The sequence below is a fragment of the Dendrobates tinctorius genome, unplaced genomic scaffold (genome assembly GCF_039654945.1).
Source record: "Dendrobates tinctorius isolate UK_male_01 unplaced genomic scaffold, ASM3965494v1 ptg000021l, whole genome shotgun sequence".
Lineage (NCBI taxonomy): Eukaryota > Metazoa > Chordata > Amphibia > Anura > Dendrobatidae > Dendrobates > Dendrobates tinctorius.
This window is the reverse complement of record NW_027361689.1, coordinates 14551271-14576832: the sequence shown is the minus strand read 5'-3', so window position 1 is coordinate 14576832 and position 25562 is coordinate 14551271. Positions and strand designations below refer to the sequence as shown.

The 25562-nt window shown below is 42.6% G+C and overlaps 1 protein-coding gene across 1 annotated transcript; it reads left to right on the top strand.

Annotated features, from left to right (window-relative positions):
- Window positions 1-6311: 6311 nt before the first annotated feature.
- YWHAQ (tyrosine 3-monooxygenase/tryptophan 5-monooxygenase activation protein theta) lies at window positions 6312-25292 on the top strand. Its single transcript, XM_073568207.1, has 6 exons — window positions 6312-6469; window positions 9004-9416; window positions 16721-16844; window positions 22947-23110; window positions 23347-23442; window positions 24141-25292. The coding sequence occupies exons 2-6, from the start codon at window positions 9120-9122 to the stop codon at window positions 24204-24206; spliced, it is 747 nt and encodes a 248-aa protein (XP_073424308.1). The 5' UTR covers window positions 6312-6469; window positions 9004-9119; the 3' UTR covers window positions 24207-25292.
- Window positions 25293-25562: the final 270 nt, after the last annotated feature.

The window sequence follows — 25562 nt, the reverse complement described above, 5'->3', positions numbered from 1 at the left end:
TGGGTATATATGTATACAGGGGACATTGCTGGGTATATATAGGGGCATTGCTGGATATATATGTATATAGGGGACATTGCTGGGTATATATAGGGGCATTGCTGGATATATATGTATATAGGGGACATTGCTGGATATATATGTATATAGAGGGCATTGCTGGATATACATGTATATAGGGGGCATTGCTGGATATACATGTATATAGAAGGTATTGCTGGATATATATATGTATATAGGGGACATTGTTGGATATATATGTATATAGGGGACATTGCTGGATATATATATATGGGACATTGCTGGATATATATGTATATAGGGGACATTGCTGGATATACATGTATATAGGGGGCATTGCTGGATATATATGTATATAGGGGACATTGCTGGATATATGTATATAGGGGGCATTGCTGGATATATATGTATATAGGGGGCATTGCTGGATATATATGTATATAGGGGGCATTGCTGGATATATATGTATATAGGGGACATTGCTGGATATATATGTATATAGGGGGCATTGCTGGATATATATGTATATAGGGGGCATTGCTGGATATACATGTATATAGGGGACATTGCTGGATATATATATATATAGGGGACATTGCTGGATATATATGTATATAGAGGGCATTGCTGGATATATATATATAGGGGACATTGCTGGATATATATGTATATAGAGGGCATTGCTGGATATATATGTATACAGGGGACATTGCTGGGTATATATGTATATAGAGGGCATTGCTGGATATATATATATATAGGGGACATTGCTGGGTATATATGTATACAGGGGACATTGCTGGATATATATGTATATAGGGGACATTGCTGGGTATATATAGGGGCATTGCTGGATATATATGTATACAGGGGGCATTGCTGGATATATATGTATATAGAGGGCATTGCTGGATATATATGTATACAGGGGACATTGCTGGATATATATGTATACGGGGACATTGCTGGGTATATATGTATACAGGGAGCATTGCTGGGTATATATGTATACAGGGGACATTGCTGGGTATATATGTATACAGGGGACATTGCTGGGTATATATAGGGGCATTGCTGGATATATATGTATACAGGGGACATTGCTGGATATATATGTATACGGGGACATTGCTGGGTATATATGTATACAGGGGCATTGCTGGGTATATATGTATACAGGGGACATTGCTGGGTATATATGTATACAGGGGACATTGCTGGGTATATATAGGGGCATTGCTGGATATATATGTATATAGAGGGCATTGCTGGATATACATGTATATAGGGGGCATTGCTGGATATACATGTATATAGAAGGTATTGCTGGATATATATATGTATATAGGGGACATTGTTGGATCTATATATGTATATAGGGGACATTGCTGGATATATATATGGGACATTGCTGGATATATATGTATATAGGGGACATTGCTGGATATACATGTATATAGGGGGCATTGCTGGATATATATGTATATAGGGGACATTGCTGGATATATATGTATATAGGGGGCATTGCTGGATATATATGTATATAGGGGGCATTGCTGGATATATATGTATATAGGGGGCATTGCTGGATATATGTATATAGGGGGCATTGCTGGATATATATGTATATAGGGGGCATTGCTGGATATACATGTATATAGGGGACATTGCTGGATATATATATATATGTATATAGGCGGCATTGCTGGATATATATGTATATAGGGGGCATTGCTGGATATACATGTATATAGGGGACATTGCTGGATATATATGTATATAGGGGGCATTGCTGGATATATATGTATATAGGGGACATTGCTGGATATATATATATATATATATATAGGGGACATTGCTGGATATATATGTATATAGAGGGCATTGCTGGATATATATATATAGGGGACATTGCTGGATATATATGTATATAGAGGGCATTGCTGGATATATATGTATACAGGGGACATTGCTGGGTATATATGTATATAGAGGGCATTGCTGGATATATGTATACAGGGGACATTGCTGGGTATATATGTATACAGGGGACATTGCTGGATATATATGTATATAGGGGACATTGCTGGGTATATATAGGGGCATTGCTGGATATATATGTATACAGGGGGCATTGCTGGATATATATGTATATAGAGGGCATTGCTGGATATATATGTATACAGGGGACATTGCTGGATATATATGTATACGGGGACATTGCTGGGTATATATGTATACAGGGAGCATTGCTGGGTATATATGTATACAGGGGACATTGCTGGGTATATATGTATACAGGGGACATTGCTGGGTATATATAGGGGCATTGCTGGATATATATGTATATAGGGGACATTGCTGGGTATATATAGGGGCATTGCTGGATATATATGTATATAGGGGACATTGCTGGATATATATGTATATAGAGGGCATTGCTGGATATACATGTATATAGGGGGCATTGCTGGATATACATGTATATAGAAGGTATTGCTGGATATATATATGTATATAGGGGACATTGTTGGATATATATGTATATAGGGGACATTGCTGGATATATATATATGGGACATTGCTGGATATATATGTATATAGGGGACATTGCTGGATATACATGTATATAGGGGGCATTGCTGGATATATATGTATATAGGGGACATTGCTGGATATATGTATATAGGGGGCATTGCTGGATATATATGTATATAGGGGGCATTGCTGGATATATATGTATATAGGGGGCATTGCTGGATATATATGTATATAGGGGACATTGCTGGATATATATGTATATAGGGGGCATTGCTGGATATATATGTATATAGGGGGCATTGCTGGATATACATGTATATAGGGGACATTGCTGGATATATATATATGTATATAGGCGGCATTGCTGGATATATATGTATATAGGGGGCATTGCTGGATATATGTATATAGGGGACATTGCTGGATATATATGTATATAGGGGGCATTGCTGGATATATATGTATATAGGGGACATTGCTGGATATATATATATATAGGGGACATTGCTGGATATATATGTATATAGAGGGCATTGCTGGATATATATATATAGGGGACATTGCTGGATATATATGTATATAGAGGGCATTGCTGGATATATATGTATACAGGGGACATTGCTGGGTATATATGTATATAGAGGGCATTGCTGGATATATGTATACAGGGGACATTGCTGGGTATATATGTATACAGGGGACATTGCTGGATATATATGTATATAGGGGACATTGCTGGGTATATATAGGGGCATTGCTGGATATATATGTATACAGGGGGCATTGCTGGATATATATGTATATAGAGGGCATTGCTGGATATATATGTATACAGGGGACATTGCTGGATATATATGTATACGGGGACATTGCTGGGTATATATGTATACAGGGAGCATTGCTGGGTATATATGTATACAGGGGACATTGCTGGGTATATATGTATACAGGGGACATTGCTGGGTATATATAGGGGCATTGCTGGATATATATGTATACAGGGGACATTGCTGGATATATATGTATACGGGGACATTGCTGGGTATATATGTATACAGGGGCATTGCTGGGTATATATGTATACAGGGGACATTGCTGGGTATATATGTATACAGGGGACATTGCTGGGTATATATAGGGGCATTGCTGGATATATATGTATATAGAGGGCATTGCTGGATATACATGTATATAGGGGGCATTGCTGGATATACATGTATATAGAAGGTATTGCTGGATATATATATGTATATAGGGGACATTGTTGGATCTATATATGTATATAGGGGACATTGCTGGATATATATATGGGACATTGCTGGATATATATGTATATAGGGGACATTGCTGGATATACATGTATATAGGGGGCATTGCTGGATATATATGTATATAGGGGACATTGCTGGATATATATGTATATAGGGGGCATTGCTGGATATATATGTATATAGGGGGCATTGCTGGATATATATGTATATAGGGGGCATTTCTGGATATATATGTATATAGGGGGCATTGCTGGATATATGTGTATATAGGGGGCAATGCTGGATATACATGTATATAGGGGACATTGCTGGATATATATATGTATATAGGCGGCATTGCTGGATATATATGTATATAGGGGGCATTGCTGGATATATATGTATATAGGGGACATTGCTGGATATATATGTATATAGGGGGCATTGCTGGATATATATGTATATAGGGGACATTGCTGGATATATATATATATAGGGGACATTGCTGGATATATATGTATATAGAGGGCATTGCTGGATATATATATATAGGGGACATTGCTGGATATATATGTATATAGAGGGCATTGCTGGATATATATGTATACAGGGGACATTGCTGGGTATATATGTATATAGAGGGCATTGCTGGATATATGTATACAGGGGACATTGCTGGGTATATATGTATACAGGGGACATTGCTGGATATATATGTATATAGGGGACATTGCTGGGTATATATAGGGGCATTGCTGGATATATATGTATACAGGGGGCATTGCTGGATATATATGTATATAGAGGGCATTGCTGGATATATATGTATACGGGGGACATTGCTGGATATATATGTATACGGGGACATTGCTGGGTATATATGTATACAGGGGACATTGCTGGGTATATATGTATACAGGGGACATTGCTGGGTATATATAGGGGCATTGCTGGATATATATGTATATAGGGGACATTGCTGGGTATATATAGGGGCATTGCTGGATATATATGTATATAGGGGACATTGCTGGATATATATGTATATAGAGGGCATTGCTGGATATATATGTATATAGGGGACATTGCTGGGTATATATGTATACAGGGGACATTGCTGGATATATATGTATATAGGGGGCATTGCTGGATATATATGTATATAGGGGGCATTTCTGGATATATATGTATATAGGGGGCATTGCTGGATATATGTGTATATAGGGGGCAATGCTGGATATACATGTATATAGGGGACATTGCTGGATATATATATGTATATAGGCGGCATTGCTGGATATATATGTATATAGGGGGCATTGCTGGATATATATGTATATAGGGGACATTGCTGGATATATATGTATATAGGGGGCATTGCTGGATATATATGTATATAGGGGACATTGCTGGATATATATATATATAGGGGACATTGCTGGATATATATGTATATAGAGGGCATTGCTGGATATATATATATAGGGGACATTGCTGGATATATATGTATATAGAGGGCATTGCTGGATATATATGTATACAGGGGACATTGCTGGGTATATATGTATATAGAGGGCATTGCTGGATATATGTATACAGGGGACATTGCTGGGTATATATGTATACAGGGGACATTGCTGGATATATATGTATATAGGGGACATTGCTGGGTATATATAGGGGCATTGCTGGATATATATGTATACAGGGGGCATTGCTGGATATATATGTATATAGAGGGCATTGCTGGATATATATGTATACGGGGGACATTGCTGGATATATATGTATACGGGGACATTGCTGGGTATATATGTATACAGGGGACATTGCTGGGTATATATGTATACAGGGGACATTGCTGGGTATATATAGGGGCATTGCTGGATATATATGTATATAGGGGACATTGCTGGGTATATATAGGGGCATTGCTGGATATATATGTATATAGGGGACATTGCTGGATATATATGTATATAGAGGGCATTGCTGGATATATATGTATATAGGGGACATTGCTGGGTATATATAGGGGCATTGCTGGATATATATGTATACAGGGGACATTGCTGGGTATATAGGGGCATTGCTGGATACATGTAGATAAGGGACATTGCTGGATATATATGTATAGGGGATATTGCTGGTCAGTCGCCGCTCGTGTGTAGCACACAGCCGTGGTGTGGCGGCGTCCCGCCCTGCCCGTGGTGCAGCACCTCTGCTGCAGGAAGCCGCCGCCACCACGCCCAGGCTGCACAGCGTGAGGAGAGGTAAGCAGCAATCCGGTTGCCACAGCAACAATGACGTTATTTTTCCCTGCATCTCATTGGAGGAAACCCCGTGGCCCAAGCCGCAGCCTGTCGTTCAACCTATCCCATCCTCCTGCTCTCCCCACCCCCTGAACCCCGCCTTTCCCTCCCGCGCTAGCTTCTGATTGGCTCCTACGTCTAGGTGAACGCGGAATTGGCGGCTTTTCTCCGAGTTAGCGATTGGCTGGCTTCTACTGACCCCTCCCTTTTTTGCCAACGCCTGGTAATTGTGTTAGGTTGAGCCTAGAGGGGTTTCTTGTACGCTTGCACTCAGTCTCTGGGTTTTCTCTTGTCCTCCCTCTCCTTTCTCCGCCGGCCAGCGGCTCACACCGTGAGGAGCGCCAGGTGAGTGTGTGCTCGGCTCCCGGAGCCCCGGCCGTCTTTCCTCGGTCCTCAGCCTCACCCTACCTTCCCGCCAGCTTTTCTGTCTGCTCCGCGGCGCTCGCCATCATCCTGTCACCGCCTGAATGTCACGGCGCGCTCTGCCGGGCTGAGGTGTTCTTCCTCACGCCTGGCCGCCATTGCTATCTGCGCTAGTGGGTCATTAGCCGGGGATGGCGCTATAGTGAGGCTGAACGGTGACGGTGTGTGAGGGAGGGGATATGTGGCGGCTGTGCGGCCACAATGCCGGATATAGAAGGGATGTGTATTAGGGGGCTATGCTTACTATGTAGGGAGGGGCCCTATATGGCAGGTACATATCACGGTCATGCTGGCCCCATAATACCCCATCTATCTGCCCACATAGATTGGGAAACTATATATTCTCTGCTGCTCCTTGTTTCTTGTGTGTGGATGGCTGCATCGTTGGGATCTCCACCTCTGGGTTAGGTGCTCTGGTGATGGGAGGGGGGAGATTCCCATCCTTCGCTGCATATTAATTTCTTGGATTATTCCAGTCTCAGTATGATATTATGTAATTTGGCGTCTGGATATCCGTGTGGTTACTTCAGATCTGTCTTATATACTTAACAAGATGCTGGCTTATGTCTTTTGGTTTCTAATATTAGATGTAAATACTTATGTCCCCCATCTATTTTTCTGGTTAACATGGTACCACAATTTTATTTTGGTTTCTAATATTGTATCAAACTGTAAACATTGTATCACCGTCTGACTTGCGTCACAATAGACCCGACACCAGTGATCTGCAACGTCTTTCCAGGTGATACAATTCTTTCAAGTTGGATGCTCTTTTGTTTTGTTTTGTTTTGCAACTGACGATTTATTTTGTGGCTTTTTATTGAAGATGCTGGATTCTAGCGCACGCTGTCACACACTCCTTCTGCTTCCCAGCCCTGCCTGTTCTCTACTACTGGTAGTAGTATTACTGGGAAGCCTGAGGGGTGGGTGTAATGGAAGGAGAGGCAGGCAGGGTGGGGATGATCCATAGTGCCTGGAGACAAAAGGCAGGGCAGGCAGCTTCATTCCTCCTCCCTTAGTACGACTTCCATCACCCAGCGCCTCCTGTTACTGATTCATGTGTTAACTCGTTTAACAAGGAAGCATTCCCTTGCAGATCTTGAGGGTGGTGTTGTGTTTTTTTTTGTTTTTTTTTGCAGAGTTGATGTTCAGTGAAGGGAGCCATCCACAGTATAGTTAATGGGTGTGTGCTTCCTCCTTGGATTTGACATGTGATCTGGAATTTCCCGCATCATTTATGAATGGAGAGGACGTGGCTAGGCTTTGACATTTGCACGCTTATTTTTAAATTTTGATTATTTTTTTTTTGGAATGGCATGTTGGCAGATTTCAGCATCGTGTTTAATTTGAATATGACTTGTAGGATTCTCTCTGAATATTGAGTGAAGGGAATGTGGCAGCAGTTTAGTGCTGCAGTCCTTTCTAAACTTCCTCTGCACTGTGGTCATCCGCTTAACTGTACCTGTTTTGCTGCGGGGCCCTGTTCTTTACTTATTTTGGCCATTGCCTTTCTTATTTTTAAAGATTGTCCAACTTATAGCACCGCTCCCAGCTTTTTAATTGCAGTGTTACGTCTGTCACTAAAGATCCCTGCCCCTAGTCTTATACTTGCTAAATGCAGTCTTCAGCTGTTCCCAGCATCGCTACAGTTGTATTCTGTAGCTTGGGTCCTGCCAGATCTCCAGTGTTTGCTAGGTGGTACATTAAGTGGTGACATCCCAAAGTCTAGGAGAGCCAGGATGAGTTAGGGCTCATACTCGCTTGCGAGAGACTCGCACAATTTTCGTGCGAGTCTCTCGCATGAAAACCTGGCACTGGGACCGGAGCGTGCGGCTACATGTATTACTATGCACCTGCACGCTCCGGTCCGAGTGCCAGCAGCAGTGCCAGATTTTCATGCGAGAGACTCCCATGAGAATCACGAGTATGTGCATTCAGAGCTTGTGACCGTTACCTCTGACTTCTGGTCTGTTAGAAGTTGCAGTCACAAGATGGCTTCACTGAACCGGAGTGGCACCAGGAGAGCTGAAGATAGTGGCTGGAGTGATGCTTTAATATGGTAGCCAATATGGCGATTAGGTTTTTTTTTTTTTTTTTGCAACAGCCAGACACTTGCTTTGATGTTTGACCAAAGGCCCTCATACCTATTAGATAAGTCAGGCAAACCCATCGGTTTTTTATGATTTATTGATGATCTAATGTCTATGCACCTCCCCATGCTTCCTGGACACATGATTTAGTTGATCTCAGGTATACTATGGAGGTTCTTCTATACTTCATGAAGTGGTGGTAGACCTGTGTCTTGGTACTTCCAAGTGGATCACTTTTTTTTTTTTTTTTTTTTTTTTTAAACCACTTTTTCTCCATACAGATGCCAGGCAGTGGGTCAGTAAGGAGCATAATTGTGCTTATGCACTGACATGCCATTATTTTAACATTGCGTTTTTGTTTTGTAGGTTTGGCTGCCCGCTCCAGCTTCACGTCTAGCTAGAACTCCTCACTCAACTTTCTCAGCTTTTTTTCTTTCCTTTGGGTTGTTTTACTCTGCTCTGTACAAAATCACACTCAAGCCATGGCAGACAGAACCGAGCTGATCCAGAGGGCCAAGCTGGCAGAACAAGCAGAGCGCTACGATGATATGGCAGCCAACATGAAGAATGTGACGGAGTGTGGTGACCCGCTATCCAACGAAGAAAGGAACCTTCTTTCTGTGGCTTACAAGAATGTGGTTGGCGCACGGAGGTCAGCATGGAGGGTCATCTCCAGCATCGAACAAAAGACGGATGGTGCAGACAAGAAGATGCAGATGGTGAAGGAGTACAGGGAGAAAGTGGAGGGAGAACTTAAATCTATATGTGATACTGTGTTGGTAAGTTGGTGACTTGAAGTTGACCACTGTGACATTTCCATACATGCCTACTACTGGTGTAGTATTTAGCCTCTACGTATCGTTAAGGAAATAACCTTGCTAGGATGTTTTATGTCCTCTGTGGCCCTCACTAGACTTTAGAATGAACTTCTGAAACTGACCCTTTGCTGGTTTTGCTTGCAAATCAACTATTGTGTTCCAGCTGTGTAGGGAACTACTACTTGACCCATCCACTTGACTTATGTTCCAGTACCCCTGCCCAGCATTACTCTAGATACTGCTGTGTGGGGTAAGCCTGAATGGGAACAGGTACTTGCTTGCCTTCTGAGTCCAGCGAGCCTGTGTTCTAGCTGCCCATCACATTGACAGCTTGGATCACCACTGTAGTCAGTCACGGAGTAAACTGCTCTAACCACTGAGCTTGGCTATTGGCTAGTGGTGATGCTGCTCTCTAGGAAATGCTACTGCTGCAGTCAAAATGCTTGGACCCAGGGAGGACAAGTACTCATTGTTTGTGGTAAATATATATATATATATATATATATATATATATATATATATATATATATATATATATATAAAAATTTTTTTTTTTTTTTTTTTACCTTGGGGTATATGGTGTCCACCTTTTGGAAAGCTGAAAACCCCTTATGTGATTTCAGTTGTCTACTTAATGGGATGTGTTGGAAGAGCAAAAACCCACTTGCACTTGGTTGATTCCACAACATATGTAGACTTTAAATTGAATCTGTCAGCAGGATTTCACCCCTCAAATTTGCTCATCTTGCTCTTTGAAAGACAAGTCCATCATTACTTTTACATGGCCAGTCAGTTACTCCTTTCTGGATAATAGTGTTTGATGGTCTATGGTAGATCTGAAGCTTCCTGACACTCCAGCTCTATTTCTACCTAGCAATATCTCCTGCTTGACTGATGGCACCTTTTGCCTCCATTCACACATGAGGAGGAGGAGGAGATGCTAGGCTAGGAGTAGAACTGGAGTGACAAAGGCTTCAGATCTCCCAGTCCATCAGCCTCATTTGCTTATCAGATCTGACTTCTCAGTAGCTGAGGAACAACTTTGTAAAGGTATTGCTGGATCTGTCTTTAAAATTGTTACATGTGCATATCGATAGTTTGTGGGTGAAATCCTGATGGCCAGTTCCCTTTAAAGTAAGAATTGCACATATTGGCTTAGGGTATGTGCACACGTAAGCGTTTCTTTTCTGTTTTACCAAATTAAACGCTTAAAAGAAGTATCCCATTCATTTTAATGAATTCCGCTCTTTTTGTGCATATTGATGTTTTTTCGCAAGAAACGCAGCATGCTCATTAATTTCGCTGAAAATTCCGCATTTCTAGCTATATTCTGAGACTGGGACCGCTCCGAAAAAACACATAAACGCGCAGGAGAAAAACGCGCATTTTCTGTGATGAAGTCCAGTTTTCATGCAGAAATCTTCTGCATACGTGTGTACATAGCCTTAATCTGTTTTCCTTGATACCTCACAAACTGTGTTGTTGCAATGCATCAAGGTCAGCTGAAGGTCTATGTAGTAGTCAGTGTGACTTATGGCGCTAACTAAGCCAGAATTCTGGTGCAATTTGCACCAAAAATTGTCCCTTTTCTCTGCCTTGTCTGATGAGGGGGTTTGGTAGAATGTGGCCCTGTGAGTCAACAAATGTGCCAAACTTTTGTTGTGTATTCCTGACAGAGTAAGCCTGCTCTTAGGTGGTGGAGGCAAATATAATCCTGGAGGTCTCTAGTCTAATGGCATGAACCTTCGTGATAAATCTGATACTTTTTAAGTGCATTAGTTGTTTGCACATTATTGGGCCTTTGAGCCAGTCCATGAGAACTTCCTTAGAAATCTATAAAAGAGAATAGTTGGGGTGCTATTGGCATGCTGCTTACTGGGATTTCTTCCCCCTGGCTGATATTTTAGTCATGCAGACTGACCTGCTCATCATTCTTTCTTTGGATTTCTAATCTTTTCTTGCAATCAATGTGAAATTACTAAACTTGCTAAAAGTCATTACTTTTGGCTTGGTCCAAGCACGATAGTCTGGTTCCTCCCTGCCCGTGCACGTTCCTGGTGGCTTCTATAACAGTGTTGCATAATCCTAGTCATATTTAACGAGCCTGGAAGTTTTCTTCTTGTCGCCGGCTTTTATAAGCTTTGTTACTGGGTGGAACAGTGTCCTGCTCAGTGACTCTTTATGTTCTCTTGATGTCTAGTTTTACCTGTTTTAGTAAACTTGGGGAAATTCACCTTTCCTTATGTCACTTTGAATGCATGGCAATGGGCTCCTTAGGCTATGTGCACACACAGTTTTAGGTGCTGTGGATTATTCCGCTCGGATTTGGGAAAAATCCGCAGGTAAATTCTCAGGTCAAAAGACCTGCAGTTTACTGTGGATTAGCCTGCGGTTTCACACCTCTAGAATGGAGGTGTGAAACCACTGTGGATTCCGCACAAAGAATTGACATGCTGCAGATTTAAACGTGTGGAAAAATTTGCATCATTTTCCAGTTTACCATTGAAAACAATGGTACTGTATAACGCAGCTAAATCTGCTGCGGACCCGCAGAGCCTGAAATGCTGCGGATCCGCAGCTGAATTGCAACGTGTGCACATGGCCTTAAAGAGTAACCATCACTTTAACTTTCTTACTTCATAAGTCTAAATAGTGCACACGAAAATTTTCAACTTTTGCAATATATTTTCTGAGACATCTGCTTCTTTCTCCTCCTGGATTGATCATTGGCTCAATTCATGTCTAAACTCTGTATTCAGTGAAGATTTTCCGTTACTGACACAGGAGAAGACTGTTGGTGCTTTTAGCATTCAATGAGGTAAAGGAGGATCTAGAGGCCAACACTCCTGAAACTGTTACATTGCTCTATAGAACTGTATGAGCTCCAACTGTTGCTCGGTAATGGGAACGTCTGTTGTAACTGAAGTCTGTTTACCCATTAATTGAGGACAATCAGTCCAGGTGGAGAAAAGCAGATTTCTAGGGTAAATTAAAAGGATTCTTATTTTCACATGTACTATTGATTTATGAAATGGTCACCTTAGTTCTTTCACATTTTTAAGATTCACAAATTTTGCACTCCATCTTTGGAGAAGAGGTTGCATGGTTTAGCCTAATATATAGGTTGCAAATTGTGCCATGTGCATTCTAGATAAATGGCAGAAGACGGCTGTCTCCTTTGAGGGTGGCCTGTATCAGGGCTGTGGAGTCTGTGTAAGCCAAATCTGACTCCTCAAAGTCCATGACTGACTCCATGATTCTTACTCCACAGCCTGTATTATGCATTAATGTAGAGGTGAGCTGGCAATATGGGCTTCAGATTTCTTGTGGAGACTCTGGAAACAGTTTGCTTGTGGCTAGATATGTCCAAGACAAAAGTACTGGCAATAGAAATCTGTATTTATCCTCTTGACATTACCAGACTTTCTGGTGTTGTGTAAAGGATGTGCCTAACTTTGTGGCTTCCTTCTCATATTAAAGCACACATGAGTGGTGCTCCCCCCCCCCCCCTTTATTCCTTCCCTGTACACGTGGTGGCTTTTGGCTTGCACACTCTGGGGGGAAAAGGGACTAAAGATGGTGGTAGCTCCTGCATTGATAGTCCAAATATAACAAACTTGCATGTCTGTCATAGATGAGAATGATGTGATCAGCTTGTTAAACGTGACATGGCTAGGCCATCTGTATAATTGTGTATACATTGTGCTTTTCTGGACATGCTGGCTTCCTGTGCACAGCAGCCATTGCTTCCTCATCTGATCTTCCTTGACTTGCTGAGGCTGTAGTATCTGTGAATGAGCTGCATCATGCTTTCCATTCCAGTGATTTTGCTGCATTGTTGCCTGCACTTATGCCAGCAGTACAGGAGTGGCGCTGTCTCTCTCCAGTGGATCAATAATCATCAAAGCCTTGTAAATCCTTCTGTCCGTAGCACTGCAGTAACGAGTGCGCTGCAGCACGTCTGCACACTTGTGTAGCAGCACAATGTCGGCTGCTCAGTCTATGTAGCCGTTAACACAGCACAGCAGCTTTTCCTCCTCTGTGGATTTTCTTTGTCCATTAGGACTATATACCAGTAATGTGCTCCCCACTTCTGTAACCCTTTTGGCTGGGTTTTTAGTGTCTATTGATTTTTTTTTTTTTTTTTTTAAGTAACTTATCACTTCAGGTCTTGTAAAGGTACTGTCACACTTAGCGATGTACCAGCGATATGACGCGGTCAGGATCGCTGGTACATCGCTAAGTGGTCGCTAGTGAGCTGCCACATAGGCAGATCTCACTAGCGACATCGCTGGGGACGGGGATCGCTACTTACCTGTCACACCAGGCGATCCTGCGTCCTCCCGCCCGGCTCCACGCGTCGCTCGTCCTCACAGCAGGAAGCGCCACAGGAAGCTGACGACGAGAAACGGTCCTGAACGTTCTCGCGCGATCAGCGATAACCAGCGGGGGAGCCGGTCGTAGGTAAGTATCACACACAGCGATATCGCTAGCAATATCGCTATAACGTTACTAGTTATAGCGATATTGCTAGCGATATCTTAGTGTGACATGCCCTTAAGTCCAAGAGTCTGACCTCAACTGAGGATTCACTGATCCCTGCTATGTGTGTGATCTCTTCATCCATCGGTGTGATATCTGCTTATCTGTAAGCAGTAAAGGACCGTGCAGCCTGAAGACTGCCTTAATACAAAGATGTCATATGATTGTATGACCGGTTGAGTTATGGAAATTGGGCTTGTGTTTTATTTGTTACTTCTGCAAAGTCCACACACCATGCAAAACATCTGTCCCCTGCTGCCACAGAGGAGGTCGGGTTACCAGGTTTGCCTTGTAGTACTGCAGAATGAGCCAGAGAATGCACTGTAGGAGTGAAGTGTGCAGAGCTGCTGATCCGAATACAAGGTCTGTTCATGTCCAGGTTTAGCTTAATAAAGGCGTGTGCCCACATTAGGATTTAGGAGCAGAAAAAGCTGCTGCAAGTACTTGTGTGCTGAAGCTTAGTTCCCATGATGAGTTCTTGACCCTGTGTATCTCTGCTGCACAAAAGTGCAGCATCTTAGTTACAGCATAGTGTCCAGAATTTTTAGAAAAACTAATTGTAATTTTTTTAAATCACAAGATTTAACTAATGAAGCTAAAAGGTTGAGTTCAGTGCAGCAATGTGAGAGGATACCACGTTGCCGTCTCCCGCCCCCCCCCCCCCCCCCGTTCCACGGGATCGGTATATGAACGTTGAAGAGCAGGTGGTGCTTCAGCTCGGTTTGGTTACGTCATCTATACATATCCTTTGCAGCCGGTGTAATGTTTCCTTTCTATCCATGATAAAGGGAAAAACTCAAGCAGCAGAGATTGCCCGCTGGAAAGAAAATTTGGGTCAGGACACTTCAGGTGGGGAATAGCCTGGTTATAATGGGGTCATGCATAGACTGCTGCATGTGACAGGGTGGTCAATTTAATTAGAGCATCTAGTGATTTAATGAGCACTATTGTGCTTTGTGCTCCATAATTCTGGGGGACTATGGTGTCCCGGTGCCACGTCTGATTTACTTTGCTTAAATAGGTTATTTTATAGAGTGCTTAGAAAAGGGAAGATCTGCAAATGTTGGTACATAACTATTGCCAGTTGGTAACGTCCAGCTTCAGTATACAGAGTCCAGTCCTGTGTATTCCCCGGATGGCCTATATAGTTGTAGTGATCTGTATGATGGCTCTGGTATTGTGCATGCACCACTCCATCTCCATGTTGAGGTTTTCTTGAAAACTACACTTAGTAATGTAGCCTAAATAAAATTTTTACAATTAAGGAAAAAATATATTTCCAGCTCATCAAGTGAGTTCTCCCTTAAAGAGAACCTGTCAGGTCAGATAATGCTGTTAATAAGCCTGCATCTATAGGGTTAATTTGCAAGTTAGGAAGGTACCCAGCTGCATTACTAAAGGGAGAAAATAAACCTCCTTGTCAGCACGCCTGGCACTCTGACTGAAAGACGACGGCTTCTGGGAGGAATAAAGCTACTTTTCTCCTGTGTGGTGCACTTTTAATAACACAGCCAGGCACCTTCCTAACGTGATCAACCTGCAGGTTAAGTGTTACCAAACCTGACCAGTTCTCTCTAAAGGGAATCTGACCGCTGACATTCTGCCCTTGGATCTGGTAGCATGTACCTGACATTTCAGCCATGTATGTTTCGCTCTGCAGCACATCAGAGAAAAACCTACTTTAAAAGCTGCCAATGACCAAACCTCAAAGACTCGTCTGAATAACCTGGTGGCTTCTCCCTGCCCGCTGCCTAGAAATGACTGGTCATTCCCCATACACATATAGGAAGAGACCTGTCACTCAGAGCAGATGGTCAGAGGCTGCTGGGGACCCTCTTGTCTGACTAGTGCCTGGAGGCTTGAAGTGTTTCCCTGAACTGCCAACTCATGGGCAGCATGTATCAGCTGTCAGGTTCACTTCAAAAGGGACCGTCTATTCAAATTGACTATTAAATCACGTTTGTGTCACCAGGGGGACTTTTCTAGACAGGCTTGCAATAACCGGTAACCTCTATACACTGCTTATAATTCAGGGTCCGCCAATCACCGATGTCACAGCTCAGTCCTCCTCCCTTCACCATGGCCTTTGCGCGCGCACACATTCATTAGATGCTTAAATACAAAAGGTAGCGTTGATAAAGGACCTTTTGACCATTAAACTCTCACACATCATGTGCTGGCTGGATTTATGTCCCAAAACCTGAAGATTGGACTGGTGACTTCCAGTGAAACTGGTTCAGAATGTGAGCCATTTGGGAGTGAAGATACTTCGCATAGTCCTGTCTAAAGATACTTTTAAATTAAAAACTTCAAAATATTATAAATCTATCTTTTTTTTTTTTTTTTTTGGTCCTGTGTGAAAAGATATTAAACTCTGAATCTCTTTGAGATCTGTCACCATTATGGTAAAAATGAAGTGCATGTAAGTGGCATTCATATCAGCATGTACTCGTCAGGAGTACAGATGATGGCTCGGGCCCTGTCCACTCCTGGGTGTTCTGATCGTCAGAAGATTATCCCCAGAGTTGAGACACGGGCTGACCCTTCACGGCCATCCTCCAAATGTCTAGCTTCTGATAGCAGGTGAATATCTTGTATCTGAGGGCCACAGGGGTGTGTAATGGATCACTGCAGGGAAAGTCATAAGTGGCAATGTTGCCATAAAACCTAAATAAAATAAGATGGTGCAGATGATGATGATTTAATCTTTCTTTCCAATCTAGACCCTGCTTGATAAATTTCTAATCGCCAAATCTACCCAGGCAGAGAGCCAGGTCTTCTACCTGAAGATGAAAGGAGACTACTACCGATACCTTGCAGAGGTGGCCACCGGAGAAGACAAAGCTCGTAAGTGTCCTTACATGCAGTTTCAGGGCATGATGACCTGGAAAAAAAAACTTTAAACTCCATCCAATATTTGAGGGTTTTTTCCAGTCTGATAAAAACCCATATTAGTCAATGGTTTTTATGTGCACCATTAATTTTAACGAAGGTCCGTAGACATAAGTAACTGGAGGGGGGGAAAAAAGCACACATATGCATAGGATATTAACTCACTTTAACAAAACAGACACATGGATCTGTGGATATTAGTGTCATGGTTCCACCGACTAAAATTGGTTAGATTTGCTGCCTCTTTAAAACTAATAGCACACGGGCAGGACCAGGTCGTAAGATGCATGCTTTCACTCAAAGGAGCCGTCCCACGTTGCTCACACTTGCCTCTTGAGGTGCTGGTGACGTTACAACCCCACACATCTGCCGAGACCTGTGCAAGATCAGAAGATATTGTGCACGTGTCCTGATTTTTAGATGATCATGCAGTTGTAATGTGATCTTTCCTGCCAGCTATTGGTGCCTTTTTGTGACACCTATGAGCATGACAGATGCTGACCGATGGTAGGTATCTGTCAAAACTACTTGTTTATATTTAATTCTCCTCATTGAAAGATGAGACCAGACCACAGGTCACAACAGAGATTAATCATGTTGTTCTAACTTATGGCAGTGTTATCCACAACGACAACCTTCATAGACCGAACATGAATGGGGATTGTCTCAGAAAACGGCCACCTGAAGTCTGTGCCCAGCTTACCAGCGCATTCACTCATGGCAGACCTTTATCTGACTGCCCTATTGATTTGAGTTAGGCTTGCTAAAGTACATTTTCTTGCTTTAGTAAGAACTCTTTCAGGTTAAACGATTCATGTTAAAAGAAATATGGCATCAGGAGAAAAACATTGAAGAAATGGGAAGATGTTAAAATTATCTTTGAAAAAAAATAATTTGTTTATATTTTATAGCAATAAAGGTAATTTTGATATATTCCCCTCTTAAGCAACTGGGGGAGCAACTGCTGAAATTTGCCATGAAAACAGTGTACTATCATCTCGCATTACAACTGCTGTAAATGTGGGTGGGATCAGCCCACATGTGTCGCTCCTCTCCTGGGTGCTCTCTAAAAGATAAGGGAGCATGAAGTTTAGGTTTATAGTGTGGAGACATTGTGTTTTTTGACTGCAAAGTGATACCAAGATGTCAACTGAGTCACCCAAGGTGGCTGGCAGTGCCGATCCTGTTAGTTGGTGCTGCTGGGATTGGATATGTGCTGTGTATCATGGACTGGTTTTGGATACGCTGCTCTGTTAGGGTAAAGACTCCTTCAGCCTTCTGTTATATAGGGATGTCTGGAGGTTTACACTGACACAGCAGAGCTGGGTGAGTACTCTGAACATGGCAGTGCTTGCTGTGGTTGGCTCTACTACAACTAATGCTAGGTGCCACAGCTGTGACCTGGACAACCCAGCTCACAGCTGGAGGCAGCCACAGTACCAGCCTCAGACAATTAATTAAAAATCTGGAAGAAAATGTTAACACTTACATTTTTTAAATTATCGATTATTTTACCCCTTCACCACCTGTACAGAAAACGGGGAAAAAAATTCAGAGTGCGGTGAAATTGCATAAAAAGTGCAATTCCACAATTGATTTTTTTTTTTTTTTTTTTGCTTTACCATGTTCACGAAATCCTGAAACTGACCTGCCATTATGATTCAACAGGCCATTAAGAGTTTGTAGATGCCAAACATGTATAGGTTTTTTTTTTTTAGTGGTGGTTAAAGTCTAAATTTCCAGGTCACCACCTGACAGCACCATGGAGGACATCCTCCTTATCCACAGTGGGACAGGAAACCACGAGAGTTTAAATGGACCCTCCTACCACCCTTCAGTGTTTTTCCTGTCCCACTGCGGATAGGAACAGTGAGAACCAGAACCGACTTCCGGGCAGATGGTGAGGATCGGGGGGCTCGGCCTTTTCCTTCCAACCTCAAGACTTCTGCAGCTGACACCTGCCCAGAAGGTCCCCCAACATAGGCCAGTGTAGCGTCGCTTCCTCCTGGCGGGGGCTCTCGACCCTAGACGATGCTCCGGATGTTCCTGTGCCCGGGCTGCCTCTGTGGATACCGCCGTAGCCAGGGCTGTGGAGTCGGTAAGCCAAACCTGCGACTTCTGACTCCTCAATTTCCCTTACACCGACTCTGACTCCCACATATATTTATATTTAAGTGAAAAATTTATTTTAGTACAATGTGAACATCAAACATGAAATCATTTGTATGATACATTAATCAAGATATTTAGAGAACAAATTTACTTTGTACCCTTGTCTGTAGAGGAGGAGCTTCACTGGTGCTGGAGTGCAGCACTGACTTATCTCAGCTAAGACAAAGCCTAGATCCTCCTCAGGCTACATTCACACCATGGGCGTGGCCAGGATCAAACCTGGGGGGGGGGGGTAGAACCTCATACTGCAAACCCTACACTTGAAAATAAAGCCTGCACCTTAAGAAGATGTGATGAATGCAGTTTATTTATTCCAACTATAAATTGATGTGTTACTGAAGACGAGCAATACCTGTCCAGGGTGTCCTTTTGGGCAGCTATGAGATGTACCTGATGTGCTAAAGAGTGTTAGTCTGTGTGCTACCTGGCTTCCATTCTTTTTGGTACAGATAAGATATGGATAGAGCAGATTTCTAGTCTGCTTTTGAAAACATCTGAGCTCAAAAACCTTTCAGGTGATGTGGTTTTTTTTAAAAAGCTGATCTGCTTTTGCAGCTGAAAAGCGTACCCTCAGAAAATGCAGCAGAAACACTGAATGTAGCCTTAGATCAGGAATAGAACACCCATTTATAGGACACTAGCTGAAGAGCCCGGGCGTAGTAACTAACTACGGTTAGTTATAACACATTGTAATGTATGTGTGTATATATAATTACCGTGTATACTCGAGTATAGGCCAACCCCCCCTAATTTTGCCACAGAAAACTTATTGACTCGCGTATAAGCCTAGGGTGGGAAATGCTCCATAGATTATTCCCCCATATGGTGTCCCCAGAAGAAGCTCCTTAGATTATTCCCCCATGTGCTGCTGCATGTAAAAATTAAAAAAATGACACACTCACCTCTCCGTCGCTGGGTGTCAGATAGTCACCTGTCCTGCGTCCATGGCTGCTCACCGCTATCTGCCACGTCATCGGTCAGTGACGTTCAGACTGCAGGGGGCGCGGCGCGCACTAATCACATCACCGCGCCCTCTGCTGTCTGAAGTCACTGACCGATGACACAGCAGCAAGCAGCTATGGACGCAGGACAGGTGAGTATCGCTATACTTACCCGTCCTGTCGCTTGAGCCCCCAGCTTCTCCGCTCTCTTCCTGCGTTCAGCGGTCATGTGATACCACTCATTAAAACTCATATGCACATATTCATGAGTTTTAATGAGCGGTACCACATGACCGCTGAAGGCAGGAAGAGTGGAGAAGCTGGGGGCTCAAGAGACAGCATCAGGACGGGTAAGTATGACCTGACACCCCTACCCCCCCCCCCCCCCCGTGTATATGACTCGAATATAAGCCGAGAGGGACTTTCAGCCCAAAAAAGGCTGAAAATCTCGGCTTATATTCGAGTATATACGGTATAATCTGAGTGCAGAGCCCCACCCACTCCGCATAGCCACATCCACTATAATATCTCACATCCCTTCAGCCAGAGCCACCGGACTACTACCTCTATTATCCCACATCATCCCGTCTGCCAGAGCCACCGGACAACTACTACTAATATCCCACATCACCCCGTCTGCCAGAGCCACTGGACTGCTACCATTAATATCCCACATCATCCCGTCAGCCTGGGGTCAGAACCAGAGCGCTGAGTGGAACGGTCCTAACTTCCATACCCGGGATCCCTTTGAGAGGCCTGGTGTCAGAGCGCTGAGTGGATTTGCCCTGACTTCCATACCAATGATCCCTTTAATGGAAGCCTGGGGTGAGAATCAGAGCATTGAGGGATTTACCCTAACTTCCATACCGGAGATCCCTTTAAGAGAGGCCTTGGGTCAGAACCAAAGCACTGAGTGGATTTGCCCTGACTTCCATACAGGAGATCCCTTTAAGAAAGGCCTGGGGTCAGTACCAAAGCGCAGTGTAGATTTGTCCTAAATTCCATACCAATGATCCCTTTAAGAGACACTGGGGTCAGAACCACAGAGCTGAGTGGAACGGTCCTGACTTCCATTACGGGGATCCCTTTAAGAGAGGCCTGGGGTCAGAACCAGAGTGCTGAGGGATTGGCTCTGACTTGCATACCAATGATCCCTTTAAGAGGGAAGATGTGCCTATGGGGTGGAGGATGTGTGATGGGTATGGGAGGGGGATTCATTTGTCATGTGCTCTCTGCTCCTTTCAGGGGGCAGACAATGGCTGGGAGCTTTTGATCCTGGGGATGCTAGATTTCTCCCACTGTCAGTGTCTGCTGAGGTGTTGTCAAGTGGGAAAACTTGCTCATAGCAACCAATCACAGCTCATCTTCTTTTAACCAGCTCTGGTGAAATGAGATGCTTAGTGATTGGTTGCAAGGATAACTGTTGCTCATAGCAACCAATCACAGCTCAGCTTCTGTTGAACAGCTCTGGTGAAATGAAAGATGCTTTGTGATTGGTTGGTGATACATACATACAGTTTTATATAGAGATTTCATAACTTTCCCAAATTCCTATGAAATATTCAGCACATTCTGCATTGAACTACTGTACCCAATTTATTATATATTTTAGGAGTCTGTCCATTTTATACTGACTCAGACTCCACCAAAATGAGCTCTGACTCCACAGCCCTGTCCGTAGCGTCCATTTTTCATGATCTGAGTCTGGGTGAGGGCTTTTTTTTTTTTTTTTTGCGCGCTGAGCTGACGTTTTTATTGATGCCATTTTGTTGAAGATAGGATCTTTTGCCTGTTATTACAGCAGCCCAAAAAAATGTAATTCTAGCGGGGGGTTTTTTTCTACGCCTCTTACTGATCAGATTAATTTTCTATATTGATAGGGCAATTCTGAATGCGGCGATGCCAAATGTTGCTTTTTTTTTTTTCTTTCATTTTAACTGGGGAGTGATTTGAACATGTGTACATTTTTTTTTTTTTTTTTTTTTTTTTTTTTTTTTTTTCTTCCCTGCTTTAATAGTGTCCATGAGACTAGAAGCTGTGATCATCTGATCGCTTTGTGCTCCATGCAGCAGCCCTGCTCTGTGTAGCAGAAATGCTCACTTGCTATGAGCGCCGACGGCTGGATGACTCAGTGATTCGGCAATGACCCTGGGTTGTTATGCCAACCCATCGACTACCCACGGTCATTTGACACGGGCGCCGATGTGCTGGTTTAGTGACACGCTTCCGGCATGATCATGTTAAATGCTGTTGTCTGATATGGACAGCGGCATTTAACTTAACACCAGCGGGTGAGTAGCGATTCCACCTGCGGCTGTTGGGGGCACATGTCAACTGATAAAATTGGCTGACATGTGCTGGTTAAGTTGCGAGCTCATTGCCAGAGCCTGCAGCAAACAGGAGGAGGCCTCCTTGGGGTATGTGCACATGTTGCAGATTCTGCTGCGGATCTGTGGCAGATTTGGCCCTGTGGATCTGCAGCAGACTCTGCTGTGTTGTACAATACCTTAAAGTCAATGAAAAACTAAAAACGCAGCGCACATGCTGTGGACTGAAGTCTGCAGCATGTCAAATCTATGTGCAGAATCCACAGCAGATTGACACCTCCATTGTAGAAAACCACAGGTGTTAAAATGCAGGGGAAATCCGCAGGCTAATCCGCACTAAATCTGCGGGTGAAACGCAGGTCATTTGACTTTCGGATTTAGCCAAATCCACTTGGCAGAATCCGCAACGTGTGGACATACCCTTAGGCATAAGTATACGTCTAAGGTTGAAAAGGAGATAATTAATGAAAAGAGAAATTGCAGCACGTTTCACTTTAAGAGGAGCAAAAAACCCCTTTGAATTACTTCAATACGTTTTTGAACTGTGTGAATGACTTGATTCTTCCCCAGTGATCACTTGCAGCTGGCATCTAATGGCTGTTCTGCCTCTTTGACAGGCACAATCCAAGACTCACAAGAAGCTTATCAAGAAGCTTTTGAAATCAGCAAACAGAAAATGCAACCAACACACCCCATCCGCCTGGGCCTGGCCCTGAACTTCTCTGTATTCTTCTATGAAATCCTCAATAGTCCAGAAAAGGCCTGCCAACTGGCCAAGACTGTGAGTACTCGAGCCTATATGTTTATGCTGGTGCAGGGTTTCCTTACAGAATGACAGCTGAACTCTTCATACAATATTCTCAATATATGTATTATTGCACTGGAATGGAAAAGAGTAGTAGCTACTGTTAGTTCCTGCATAGATCCATGTTATTCTTTTCCAGACACTCTTCTGTTGTTGCTTTCCATCAGTATTTATACCAATACGCTAAATATATATTTTAATCTTTATTGCAGGCATTTGATGAAGCCATTGCAGAACTTGACACCCTCAATGAAGACTCCTACAAAGACAGCACACTTATCATGCAGTTGCTTAGAGACAACCTAACAGTAAGTCTTTATTGTGGTTGTTTTTTTTTTTTTTTGTTTTGTTTTTTTTTTGGGACCCCGTCAGGTATTGCCAACTCCTGATGCAAAATTTAGCAAAGTAGCAGGTATGACATGTCAGTCCTAGTCTTATGTATAGTACCTGCTCCTTTGACAAACAGCCTGGTGGATATCTGCAGCTGTGACACCGCTGCTCTGCTCACCTCCCAGTGTTGAAGTAAAGAGCCACATTACACTTTTTAACCATAAACAAATTTTTTTTTTTTTTTTTGGGGGGGGGGGGGGGTTGAACGACCCATCTCCCCTTCCTCACTCTCTCCACTTCCATCATACACTTGCATATTTGGCCAAGCATGCAACTCCTAAAGTTTTTAATGGCTGGCATAGCCTACTTGCACTCCCACAACTTCGAGTTCCTTTGGCACATTCTGAACTGTGTTCAGGGAGGTTTGCCTGATAAATGGGAGCCACTACATAGTTAATGTTACATTCCTGACATTTGAACCCCCCCCAAAAGCAAAAGGATTGTCATAATTATCTGACCAGAGTGTCCACCACCGTCACATGCACGGTCGGTCCTAGTTGTGCTGTTTTTGTTGCGATAAAGCTTGCTGAATGATGGTAGAGATTGAACACTTACTACTTCTGTTCTTGAAACTTTAAAAAATAAGTGACTTAATTTTATATTTTTTTTCCCTCAGTTATGGACATCTGATGCTGCAGGAGATGACAATGATGCTGGAGAACAGGCAGGAGAAAACAACTAACTTGTCCTTCCATCCAACCCCCGGTCAACTCTTTTTACACGTTTCCATTCCTATTCGCTCCACGTGGGATTTCCTTATAGCAAAAGAAAGTCCATCCATGTGTAACGGAAATAAAGTTTATAGTCTGTTCACACTGCAGCTTCTGAAGATCTCCATTCCTTTTTTTTCCTCCTTTTTTTTTTTTTTTTTACAAGGTTTTTTGTTTTGGTGTGCGGTTACTGCTGTAGAAAAGTATTAACGGTTTCACTTCATGTAAAAAAATAAAAGATATTAAAGTGGAAATGCACGTTAACTACCAGACACTTATGGTAAGGACTATCTAAGCCTTTCTAATATTTAAATTAAAAAAAAAAAAAAGAAATTGGAACCAACAGTTTCTGCAACTGACTTTTTGTGTATTATAATGTAAAATGTAAGAAATATTAGTTATCTGCTGCAGCCAAACCCAGGTTTGATAAAATGTAATTTTCCCTTTTGACTCCACTACTCCACTTTTTTTTTTTTTTTTTGGGGTATCTTAGTCCATGAATATTTAGATATTCTACCCCTTCTCTGCCTGCCCATGATCCTAAAAGGCCAAAAATTGCTGATGCTTGGGTAGAAAACTAAAACTATACCCAACAGACATCTGGTCGAGGTTTTGTTCACACAGTACATCTTTAGGGGAAGGTTCACATGATTATATTGCAGCAACAATTTTCTGGCCGACCGTTGGCCTTATGGCACAAGCTAATGTCATATATCACTATGGCTTGATAAGGTTGGGTCACGAGACCTGAAGTCAGGCTGGTAATTGTAGCCATATTACAGCTACCATGTGATTGTGTGAAATTCTCTTTAGGTTGGTGAGTGGTTTTTTTTTTTTTTCTTTTTTTTTTTTTTTCTCAGACAACCAGTCTTGATTTCAGTTGTAAATAAAGCCCATTAAAAACTGCACTGTGTGATCAAAGCCCAATGCAGCAGGGGCTGCGGATGACCCAGGGATTCTCATGTCCAATTATATACAGTATATATTTTTTTCTTTAAACTTCATGCTGCTGTTCAGTTGACAAACCTGCCTACGCCAATAAACCTTCATTACACTCCTATTGTTGTCCTGGTGTTTTCTTAATAAAATACAAAAATTATTGGTACACTGGGGTCTAAAATATAAATAAACACAATTGATCTTTGTTTTTTGACTATTATAATCTGTTCACAATTGTAACCCGTTAAAGAAATTTTACACTTTGAATAAACTGCTTTGACAGCTCTTGGGATTCTCTGCACAGAATGACCGTTCGTACCAAGTACAGGCGCTCTGTGCTTCATGGTGAGGCCAATTGATTAAATACACCTTCAAGCCTGCTTGGCTTT

What these genes read in the sequence shown, in the direction of transcription:
- YWHAQ (XM_073568207.1), top strand. Translation starts at nt 9,120, where the DNA reads ATGGCAGACAGAACCGAGCTGATCCAGAGGGCCAAGCTGGCAGAACAA. An exon ending in CACCGGAGAAGACAAAGCTC is followed by an intron (nt 16,845 to 22,946) that starts GTAAGTGTCCTT and finishes CCTCTTTGACAG; the next exon opens with GCACAATCCAAGACTCACAA. An exon ending in CCTGCCAACTGGCCAAGACT is followed by an intron (nt 23,111 to 23,346) that starts GTGAGTACTCGA and finishes TCTTTATTGCAG; the next exon opens with GCATTTGATGAAGCCATTGC.